Below are 12,016 nucleotides of genomic sequence, written 5' to 3'. Positions count from 1 at the left end.
GATAAATAGGATGAGGAAGTATAGGGAGAAGGGGAACAAAGTTGATTAAAAGCTTGGTAAATGTTGATATCACTGCATTTTGGGGACAGGTTTTTGTTTTTTTTAGTTTGGCTTTTTTTTTTGATAAGTATATTGTATCTTAAAACCCTATTTTCACCTTTTGGTGCTATTTTTGTGGGAGTTAGGGTCAAATTTGAGTTTTTCGAGTAAATAAATTGGCGTTTCCTAGTGACTGGCAAAAGAAAGTTGTACCCCAAAAATTTCATCACATTCGAGTATTCGACTTGGTAGCTTTGTATTTTCTCTCTACCTCAGTTAAAGGAGAAAACGATTTTTTTTTTAATTTAAATACGTCAAATTTACTACTTTTGTGCACTTAAAACTTCTGATGGGATGAACGCAGAATATTTTTTCATGTCTCAATTTACAGTTATAAGTTTAATTTATAGAAATATCCGCAGTTTTATTCCCCCTGCCAAAACAAACGTTGTTTACGGTTTCCCCATATAGTTGTGCAGAGTATAATATAATAATAATAAATAGTAAGAAAAAATCGTTGTAGTAGATTCGCTCGTTCTGCTTTTCAACTTGGATTACAGGTCGACTGACTTGTTTGATAGCATAATTTTAAAGGTTGCAAAATAACACATTGAAAACTATAGTCTACAGAAATAAATTTGGTTAAGTTAAACTTAAGATTTAGTTTTAGTATATAGCCTATTATATAAACACAAATAAGTAGATAGGTATACCAAATTAAAATAAAACAGTACAGTGTAGACCAGCACAGTACAGTACAGAAAAAGTTAATAAAGTTGAGTCAAAGCAATTATTACAATTTAAATATTAATGTGATTTCATCAGAATTCATCAGTCTAACTAGTATAGGTAAAGTGAGAAATTATCATAGTACCCACAAATATAAAAATTTACACAGTTTTCAACTTAATAATACGGAACACTATAACTTTTTGATAAATAGTCGAAAAAAAATAGTTTCAAACTGTTATGGATTTTTTTGGTTATACCCAGTACTAACTACTGCCGATATACAGTGATATCCCAAACAAATATCATTAATTTTTTACTTTTGGCTTGTTTCTTAAATGGGGTGGAAACTCATTTTTTATTAGGTAAGTACGCTTATTGAATTTTAGGATTACGGTCTGAAAACTATACTGATGGTAGATTTAGATTAGGGCGTATAACATGTACAAATTTTCTCAAAACTCTATAGTCAAAACTTTTGTTTATATTAAGAAAAACCCAACAAAGAAACGAAATAAGTTATACAATTTACATAGTGTACTCGACGCGGTAGTGAATAATTTATAGGTAGTCACTAGTGTCGATGTTTGACAACCTGTGCCCTACGTCCTGACATGTGGTGCGCGTGCGCATGACGGTGACCGTTTGCACTTTGCCCTGGCCACTTATCCGGGGATGCTTATCGATCAATCTCGGACTATTGGGTCTCCCGGACATGTGCGATGAAGACGAAGGAGCTGAGGGCACAGCTTCCGTAGTCTGTACTCAACTGTTGGGTAATGAGTACTCGAGTCGAGTGTACAAGTGTCAGAAGTTTGCACAATGAGTGAATAATAAAAAGTACTTGTGTATTGTTTGGTAAGACAAATTGTTCTCTACTAAGTGTTTTGTTTTATTTTTTAGTGTTTTTTCATGTTCATTTAAAGTTTAAAAAATATCACTTAAACCGGACCGATAATTATAATTATCGTTCGCAGCTGAATCTAAAAATTAAAAAATCCGTTGGACAAATGCATTCTTCACGAAATATTGCCAATGACGGCAGTAGCGGATCGGGCTCCGGACGCAAGCCGTCAGGTCAGTTAAAATCCCAAGGCAATGTTGCTGTTGTTACAGATAGATATGAAATGGTGATGAAACCGTCTACAAGTGCAACTGGCTCGTCCACAATCAGCAGCGTGGGTCAGGATAATGGACAGCCAAAGAACAAATTGTCTTACAAAGATAACGCAAGAAAATTATGTAAATGGGGGAAAAAAAAAGTAAATTCGGTAAAACCTAGTTTACAGTCGTTGGTTCAATTAGTCCACGGAAAGTCTTCTACAAAGAAAACAGCTGAGGTTGAGTTAGAGTGTAAAACAGATAATTCCGACAGGCGTCGTTTTATACCAATTGAACAAATCGACTTTATAAAGAGGCATCCAAGAAAAACTATGAGTTTGTCAAACTTAGATCGACGTTTTAGGCAACATTTTAAACCTATTGGAAACTCTAATTCTAAAAAGTCATCTTCAAAGTTATCACTGGGTCTGCCAAATTTAGCAGAAAGTTGTTTTGACTTGGATAATTTACATGACGGTAAACCTATTCGAAAATATAAGTCCATGGTTACATTATCAAATGAAGTTCTCAATCTACCTATGAGAAAAAAACCTCATAGACTGTACCGATTTGTTGGGAAAGGTTTACAGCGTTTAAGCCAATTAGCGTTTGCAACAAGCTACTCAACGAGCTCATCATTGTGTGGTTCAATGTCTCGAAGTAAAGATACAGTATTATGTAAAATATGTCTCAATGATGTCTCCGTACATGAAATATGGACGATTGAACAATGTGGTTGCTTTCATTGTATACGTGTAAGTAGAATACAGTTTTGATTTGTTGTTTTTTTTTTAAATTAACCATAAAAATACAAACACAATATTTTATTTATATTTATAGTGTACAAAAATGTACGTGAAGCATCAAATCAACCAAGGTGCGTATAATATATCATGCCCAGATGATCAATGTTCATATAAAGGAATAATGCAGATGATGGAGATTGAAGCTTTGGCCAACTCTGATGATATCAAAAAACATCACCGATTTAGACTTACTAGAGGTAAAATACTAGTATTTTCTATGCTTTTGGGAATGACAACTGTTTAGTTATTACAGTCAATTGTTTTAATTTTTTGCAGAGGTTGTATTGGACATTAATCGGATGTTTTGTCCGAGACCTGGTTGTGAGACTATATGTAACGTCAATGATTGTAATAAACCACAACGTGTTCAATGTCCTAAGTGTAAGGCTAAGTTTTGTGCGGCCTGTCTAACAACGTGGCATCCTGGTTGGCCGTGTCTTCCACCAGACTCACAGCTACGGCCAATGTACGATCCAGAATTTGTCAAACATTGTCCCTTGTGTAGTATTGCAATTGAAAGAAATGGGGGCTGTGCTCAAATCTTGTGCGGATTTTGTCAGCATGTTTTTTGCTGGCTTTGTTTGGAATCATTAATCGTAAGTTTCTATAACAATTTATGAAATTGGATAAGAAATGCCTACTTCATTAAATTTTTTTATTATACATACAGGATGATTTTTTCCTAAGGCATTACGAAAACGGTAAATGTCAAAAGATGATTGGAGTCCCTTTTTCGAAAACATCCTTTTCATGGTATCAAATTCTAGTTATTACCACGTTTGCTTTTTTGAATTTATCAGTTTTATTAGCTTAACGAGTTTGCAGTTTGTATAGCTTGTTCTAATTATTATTGTATTTTTATTCATTGGACAATTCAATAGATGTGCTATTGTATGGTAGTCGCTGTTTTGAAAGTGAGTTGGTTGTACGTACCTCCAAAACATTACAATATAATGGATTTAAGACAGGCCCGTGCAGAAAAAAACAGCTATAATATTAAGTTTCATATTTTCTCTGTAATTGTTCAATAATTGTACAAATTACAAAGAAAATTATTTCCATTATTGTCTTATTGACCCATAACAATAATAATAACGCTAGGGTAATTAATATTGCAAGCAAACTCAAACCATCGTAGTACCTAATTCCTACTTGTGTTTTAAGCCCTAAAAAGTAAAAATGTTTGGTCACACCGCTGTTATTTTATGCACATTACCCTGTAGATATTCAAAATTTGTTGCACACAGCTAGCAGAAAAATAAAATATATTCAGAAAGTTTTTCAATATTTAAAACATACGTAATAATAATTTTTAAGCTAGAAATTTACAACTGTTAATAACATGTTTTGATAGCATAAAAAAAATATCTGTAGAATATTAAATTTCTGTCCCAAAAAGTTATTAAAAAATATTTTTAAAATGTTAAAAAACTTTCTGATAACATTATGAAAGCATTAAATTTTTCTGTGAACTGATTTATACAGTCATCAAATTTCAGGATTTAGGAATTGTTGTTGAAATATTAATGTGGACACAATGTTTGATATCGTTCCCAAATTTTCTGTACAAACATTTCAACAAAAATGGCTAATATTATTAAAATATTATTGCTGTGTGGGGATAATCACTAACATAATAAGACTAAATGTATGTTGAATATTGAATGTATGAAAAATAATGTTTTTAGAAAAAAAGTATTTTAAATGTTTAGGTAACATTTATTTAATAAGTATGGGTTGAAAGTGTTGATAATGAAATGTTTATTTATATTTTAGAAATGCTATTATTTATTAATTGACAAAATACATACAGTATTTTAATGATGTTTCTAAATATTTTATTTGCATTATGTGTTACAGTAGATGCATTGTGACGGTTTACATACGTTTATAAAACATTTTTTTACAACTTGGGTAGTATAAGAGTACACTTATTATGCAAATCTTACTGTTTAAAAATTATATATTTATTTGAAAACTTAATATTTGATTGTTGTTTACAGAATTCCATTACAGTTCAACCTGCTTGTCAACAACTTCATTATGATCACAGGAAATTCATGATTCCGTAAAAAAAAGAAATTGTTCTCGGTAACTAAATAAAAAAAAAAAAAAAATGTATTTTACATCTCGATGCGATACTTATTGACTTACTCAATACTAGTACTTAGGTTTAGAACTAAATTGTAATTGTATTGTTAATTTAGAAAAAATTATGGAGACATAATATAGTATTATACTGTATAATTAAAACACAAATAAATGTAATATAGAAGAATAAAAGAGATCTATGATAAAATATATTAGTTTAGTCCTATTATAAGGTAAATTAGAAAGTGTAAATTTAGTATTAACTATAAGTTGTAAATTTTTAGGTTAATGATGTGAGTTCTTGTTTAAATAGAAGTTATAACATTTTCAGTTTATTAAGCATCTTAATTGATATAATTTTATGTATTTTAAGGGCATATCTAAAAAATAACTAAATGTTTTAGATTGATCTATTGCATATATAATAAATATATATTAATTTAGTTATATTATTATTTTACTCAAAAAATATATGTGTGTTAGTTACAGTTATAATATATATATATATATATATATATATAAGTTAATAGTTATAATAATATATATATTGTTAATAAACATTATTCTTGTCGTTACCAGTTTTAATTTTGTTGTTTTATTTTTGACTATCTTGAAAAAGTCACCTTGACGTCATTTATAATTGACAAATTATAAAACAATGTTTATAGCATATTTTATAATAGATACTTTATATTATCAGTAAAAAAAAAGTTGATGGTGGTGTGACTGTGTGAGGGAATTTCCTATTATATATTTGCTGTATTATGACAAATGATGATGATTTGTATAGACAGCAGACTTGGCTGTATGACCACATTTGTACAAAGGATTAGGAAGAAGAAGAAAATGCAGAATTGTCTATTGATTAAAAAAAATGTAATTATTACTTTTTCACTAACAAATAATAGTAATTTTCTCTTAAAATACTTTTTTAGCCAAAAATTTAAATTTTTGTCAAAAACTTTTTTGTTTAATTTTCCTTATTTTCTTCATATTTTTTAGCAGTATATAAATTATATTTTGAGTACTAGGGAGCTGATATGATATGATAAGGTTTGATTGTTTGTGTACAATATTCTATTGTCATTGTTTCCCATGTATTGTAATTAACAACATAATAAAATTGGTTTGTCAACATATTATATTGATATGATGTCTAAAAATTGTTCTATACAAAATTTTAAATAAATTCGACTTGGTTCCAAAGATTATTGATTTGGCTTAATCAAATAAAAAACTAAGGCTAACCAGATTGCATAAGTAGGTTACAACTTCATTTTGACAATAGTTGCATCTGGTAGCGGAGGACAATATTCTTTATTTAAATCTTTAGAATATTAAAGTTACAAGCTAGTTTATTGTTAGTCGATTATACAGTCAATTTTATATCCTAGACCTTAGTCAATATTATAATACCTTCCAAGTTTATCAACTTCATCAATTAACTTTTGTGTCATTAAACAATTAATAATAACAAATTTTTAATAACTTTTATAAATAACTGGATCTTCAAAATAAGGTTTAGTCAATTTAATCCAATCAATGTGTAATTTATCGCCGAATTCTCGGGTTTCATTATTTCATCTCAAAATCCCAACGTCGTACACTTCAGTGTTATCTACCACATTTGCGTAAGTCCTGAAAATAAAAATATTATTAACACTTATGTTGAGTGACAATAAAAATACAAAATAGGTCTTTTTTTTGAATATGTACACTGTGTTTTTCCAGAGTGATGAATTTGGTTGATTTAAAGCGTTTTTTCTTTTAATCAACGCTATCAGTTTTGAAATATCTATTTGGAAATGGAAACGAATAATTGAGTGGACAATATTATTGTTAACACCAACCCAATAAAATAGTATACCTTGAAAATTCTAGAGAGACTAGGGTACAACAGAGGCTTTGGTATTACTACTAACGGCAAGTAAGGTATGTTCTTTGACGCTTGAATAGTAGCTACCGACGTACTATCCTGATTGTGGCTATGTTCTCGTCCACAACTCTGACGTTCTACATGTTGTCACCGTCAACAGCATCATCGTCTTTGACGTCGTGTTTGTTTTTAAACCGTTTATAACGCACTTTCATATATATCCACGTTACAGCATTAGGTTATGTCAAAGAAGTATGTCCGCCTTGAGGTGGGCACGTTCTACTGTTATTGCACAGGTCGCCTACCAACATTCGTTTTCATGTATTTTTATTTTGTATTCGAGGTAACATTTTATTAATTATATTATATACTTCTACTCGCTTAACTAATGAAAAAAAACGCAAATAATAATACTATAATTTATATAGTCTGACATAAGTGATATTTCTGTCGTCCGCTCTCTTATCACTTTTACACGACGGAACCGGCAGCGCATAGAGTATAGATAACAATTAATTTTTTATCCATGGCAAACCATAAGGTATGTCGGGAACGTGTGTTAATAATTTTTACAATATGGCAGTCGCATTTCTCTCGTAAGAAATACACGGCAGCCCGAAAAGCGACGGCCATTTCGCGGCAGCTGTCGCAAGCTGTTAACATACCTGCAGCTAAAAGTGACCTAACCGTGTCATGGACAAATATCATTGTTGATCATTTATTTTACCTCCAAAGTAATTCGTATTATCATAGTCGTATAAGATCTTTATCTAGATTCTTCAGCTAGATACGATTAGAAAGAACTTAAGGAATTTATAATCGTGCCTGGTGGTCTTGACTGTGTATCAAAAATTAAAATATCATTTTATCGTCTAGAAGTCATTATTATAATTAAACTGATCTTTTTTTGATACTATAAAATATATTATATTTGATTAACAAAACTGCCTCTAATTTAAAAATGTATGTACAAAGAAAATTTTAAAACAATATGCTGTTAATTTATGTGAAAAAAAAAAAATCAAATTCTTAATTAAAAAATAATAGTTTTACTATAAACCTTACATATTATAAATGTTATAAATGTGTAATAAATGTGTAAACATAGTATAAATGTTTGTATTTTTTTAACGTTAAATTTCTATTTGTTTTTGATAATTACCATAATTACAGTTGAAGAACCTCAAGAAAAAATCATCAATAAAAAAAATATATTTATCAAAATCTAATTACTGCATAAGGCGTAACTTTGTTCTCGATATATTGGCTCGATATATGGGCTTTAAGACGTAATAAATTTTTGTAATCTTGACTTACCATAATATAACCGTAACTTTTATAAAACATTTTATAGGTACATTTAAAATTATACACTAAAGCTACAACAAGTTAATCTTAAAATATCTTGTCAAAATCGAGATTCCCTAAAAATGATTTTTGTCAAATATTGCCTATAGGTATTTTAGTTATAAATAACCAGTCATATGCGCGGCCTATAAAGTAGGTTAACATTTAAGTGCATTCAATATCTATGTATATATATTGTAAAAAATGGTATACCTACACAAAATTCAAATTGATTCATTGTCTGTTGATCTCTGTTTTCCAATCTCCATGGTTTCTTTGGTGGAAATTTTTTTTTTAAAAACAACAATATTATCATCATATTATGAACATAATACATAACTACTAAAATTTGATTTGAATATAAAACTGACCGCTCGGAACAGTCGACATGTTTATGTACATTATGTCGATAATATTTTGTTTACAAGCCGTTTGTTCTACAAAAAATTTCACCCAGTGCACAGACAACACATCACAAGAGTTACAGCAGTACTTTAACCGCGGTAAGTCACCACTCAATTGTACACCGTTTATGCAATTATTAATAATTCACCCTAGTCCAAATATACCTATAAATGGTGTTAAGCCGACTTTTATTATTGCAGCAGATGATAACTTTGAACGAAATTTTAACACACCAATAGGCGGAAAAAATACGAAAAATAGATGCCCAGCTAATAACGAAACCTCAGAATTATTACAGAGTCAGGAAAAAAATAGTTGTTGCGATCTGAAATTTAAAGCTGCCGAACGTGTTTGGGGTTAGTAACTATTTTTCATTAAGACATGTTGAGTGGAAATATATAGATAATATGTATTGAAAATGAGGAATATTGAGCTGCTTAACCATGTAGTGGGCAGGTTTTTTGAATAGGTATAAATATGCTATTCTAAAAAAGGCCAAGAACTTCTGCCGTACTAGGTTTACTATCCACGCACAAAAACAAAACAATAAGTAAATTTGTTATGTAATCTATAGTAGTATAATAAATACTCATATTAAAAATGAGTTGAATAACCAGAAAAAAACATAAAAGAATACATATTTTTACTACGAAATAAATGGTACACAAGTGTGTATTTATTAATCAATAACTGATTTAAATTTAATTTAATTAGTTTCCTACCAATCAAATTATTAACAAATAAGTCGGATAACACATTTAAGAGGGGAACACCTGGTTTACACATTTAAAAAAATAAAGTAAGTGACCATTTTTTTTTGTGCGAAATATTCAATCTATATTTTTAAAAATGTAACCCAAGTTTAAAGTATACATATAGACTGTGGACGGCTAGACATTATTTTTTAGAATAACCATTTATATCAAAGTTTTAAGTTATAATATATTAGTATTATTGCTTTGTCAAGGATTTTGAAAACTACAGGCATTATATAGCATTTATTTTTAATTTTAAAAAATATCTCTATTCTTTATAATTTACAAGGTGAACTAAAAGAGTAAACTTTTTTTAAATTTAATACAAATTTTCTACGCTTTTCCAAAGTACCTACATTTATTCCTAAATAACAGAGGCGGGAAATATACATAATCGGCAAAGGATGCAGTGAACAACTATATGTTTTTAGAACATGTAAGGCAATAAAAACAAAAGCATATTAAATTTGAATAATTTAACTCAACAAAAATATTGTAAAGGAAATTAATTTCAATAGTTTTTGAAGGTTTGTATCACATAGTTGTGTCACTGGGCACTGAATATTAGCCAATGTTTTATTATATCTATTAGTACCTATTAAGTTAATTTACTGTTGTAAACAAACCATTTGCTTGCATAATTTATTTCTATAATAATTTTATTATTAATTTAAATGAGTAAGATATACGAATCAATGTTCCTTGCATACAAAATTTATTAATATAACGATCAACTATCTATTTCAACATTAATACAAATTTACCGACACTGCTGGTACAACTACGAAGCAAAACAAATAGAACCAACAAGTAAGGTTATGCCCTAATGGAATCGAACCAAATTTATGTTATCAGACTATCCGAAACTTGTTTTGACGATGACTCCGAGTGGATCATCTTTTGTAATTGGCCATCACTCTCTGTCGGTATAATCGATCATTTTACTTGTGTCCAGGTAAAGAGTTCAGTGCGCCCATCGCAAAAACCGTGTGCGAGGCTTGCATACGCACCAGGGGATCGTTCGTAGACTGTATACGGTTCACTAGAAAAGGAATAAATATGTGCAATAAAGTGTGCAACAGACAGGACCGGGCCATACCGCGGGTGCCGCCTACAATTGCCTCGTTGAAAGATTCGTATTGCACCAAGAAACTACTCAAGGCGGCGGCTTGCGTGTGTGTGTTCAAGGTGATGTTTCAGGCGGACAGACACTACGTGTTCATGCATTTCATTGTCAACAGTTATGGCGATGTGGCCATGCAGTACTTCGAATCGGGACACCCGTTGAAAGTATCATTGTAAATGTTAGTGTCCCTGCGTTTAGGCCCAGATAAGAAACAGACGTTTGAATTGCAATGTTACATTTCAGTGCATACTACCACCTCGGATCGAGCCACTTTGATTTATCCAGCACTACGCGAGGGCAAAGAGATCACGGAGAGTAAAAAAAAATAATATCGGAGCAAGGCCAATATGGGAAGAACTGCAAGACACTTAGCTTCGTCGCGGGATGTGCTGCGTGTTTTAGGACATCACGTCGCAACAACGACGTGATGTCCTAAAACACGAATAACGAGCCAATGAAACCATCGGGCAGAAGAAAAATGTTAAGAAAGCTGAGACCAAAGAGTTATATTAAATGGTTGGGAATTTTCAACAATTTATCCCTTACCATATATACACAGCTGTGATTTTTCAATAAAAATCATCACTTTACATGTTTTGGATTTATTCGTATAACCCACCTCTTCACGCAATCACTCTTAAAAATACAATGTTACCACATACGAAGCACCACATATAAAAAAACGCTGCCAAATCATTGACATGTATAACTTCCTCAAAAACAAATTCTAATTATAGTAGAAAAAAAAACGTGTAAAAGTCTAAAAGTTTATTAAAAGGTATGTTGGACTGATAACACTAAAAATTGTTGTAGCTTTTATAATTATTGAGTAAGAAAGCTGACATTTTTAACACAAGTAGAATTCAGTCACGGACTGCATTCATAAGACCGGCCCATAGCGCTGCTTTATTTCATAAAGACCACTGGTAGATGTATACATGTTTTTTATACCCTTGGTGTGCTATAGTTATTATTTAGTTTTTTAAATAAGTATTTCAATATGGAAATATTTCACAACACTGCTTTTTATTGTCTAACACATTAAAAAACAGTATGCTCTTTATATTGTAAGGCGCCTTAAACTCAGCATCTACCTATTAAAGAGTCATAAAAAAATTTAGGCAATATCACACTAGAATGAGCTGTATAAATAAGAAAATCCCTTGTATAAATGGTTGAGAATTAATTTTTTTAAAATCGAACACAAAGCACGTATTGTGTAGTTCTACTGGAATTGATAATTACATTTATGATCTATGTTATATTGTTTATTGGTGATAGAAGATAAACGTATAGTCAACGCTAGCTTTCCTTAAAAACACAAGCTAAGATAAAAGTATCTTAATCCGTGATTAATACAAACGTGAAAATATTATTAATAAAATAAAAATACAGTAGCGGACGGGCTACGACCGGGTGACGGAACATCAAGCCGCGATAAATATAGCGTTATCGATTATTATACTTATACAAGGAAATTCGAGACCAACCCTCGACCAACAGCCCCTTTGCTCCACGCCCTCCTTAAGCTACCGTCTCCGGCCCAAAATTAGCACTATTTTGGCTGGCCCATCGGGAAATTTCCCGGTCTCCCAGTCCACCCCCGTTCAGTCAACTACATATACTGTGAAAACTTCAAATATCTGAAAAATGAGAAAAAAATTCCCATCAAATACAACCCAATCACCTAATTATCCAATAATATATATATAATACTAAATTTTAATCAGTTTATCTAGAC

The 12,016-nt window shown here is 30.7% G+C and overlaps 1 protein-coding gene and 1 long non-coding RNA gene across 11 annotated transcripts; one reads left to right on the top strand and one right to left on the bottom strand.

The window, feature by feature from the left end:
• The first annotated feature begins 1,453 nt into the window (after positions 1–1,453).
• Positions 1,454–4,948, top strand: LOC126836396 (uncharacterized). Of its 8 annotated transcripts, none has more exons than XR_007685322.1 (7): positions 1,454–1,608; positions 1,672–2,624; positions 2,710–2,872; positions 2,952–3,271; positions 3,346–3,600; positions 4,536–4,589; positions 4,679–4,948. XR_007685322.1 is itself a non-coding variant. In XM_050569743.1 (7 exons), coding segments are annotated over exons 1-6 (1,554 nt in total). In that variant the 5' UTR covers positions 1,454–1,607; the 3' UTR covers positions 4,570–4,589; positions 4,679–4,947. The 8 variants fall into 8 exon arrangements, 4 of the variants coding, with proteins under 4 accessions (XP_050425700.1, XP_050425703.1, XP_050425702.1 ...); XM_050569743.1 differs by having other exon boundaries at positions 3,346–3,428; positions 4,679–4,947; XM_050569745.1 differs by lacking the exon at positions 4,536–4,589 and having other exon boundaries at positions 1,455–1,608; positions 3,346–3,428; positions 3,557–3,589; positions 4,679–4,947.
• LOC126836398 (uncharacterized) lies at positions 4,489–7,086 on the bottom strand. Of its 3 annotated transcripts, none has more exons than XR_007685327.1 (3): positions 6,634–7,086; positions 6,256–6,404; positions 4,489–4,770 (listed from the first exon to the last, which is right to left on the bottom strand). It is a non-coding gene; the product is annotated as an uncharacterized LOC126836398 (long non-coding RNA). The 3 variants fall into 3 exon arrangements; XR_007685326.1 differs by lacking the exon at positions 4,489–4,770 and adding an exon at positions 6,483–6,561 and having other exon boundaries at positions 6,104–6,404; XR_007685325.1 differs by lacking the exon at positions 4,489–4,770 and having other exon boundaries at positions 6,104–6,404.
• Between the last annotated feature and the right edge of the window lie 4,930 nt (positions 7,087–12,016).

This window comes from Adelges cooleyi, unplaced genomic scaffold, assembly GCF_023614345.1.
Source record: "Adelges cooleyi isolate 19-005CV unplaced genomic scaffold, UGA_ACOO_1.1 ACOO_flye_CR_arks_rails_tigmint_CR_PRNA_247, whole genome shotgun sequence".
NCBI lineage: Eukaryota > Metazoa > Arthropoda > Insecta > Hemiptera > Adelgidae > Adelges > Adelges cooleyi.
Note: the sequence above shows the minus strand (reverse complement) of the source record. Positions and strands in the feature narration are given on the sequence as shown.

Coding starts and splice junctions, on each gene's coding strand:
- LOC126836396 (XM_050569743.1), top strand. Junction 2,625..2,709: donor GTTGCTTTCATTGTATACGT/GTAAGTAGAATA, acceptor TTATATTTATAG/TGTACAAAAATGTACGTGAA. Junction 2,873..2,951: donor CCGATTTAGACTTACTAGAG/GTAAAATACTAG, acceptor AATTTTTTGCAG/AGGTTGTATTGGACATTAAT.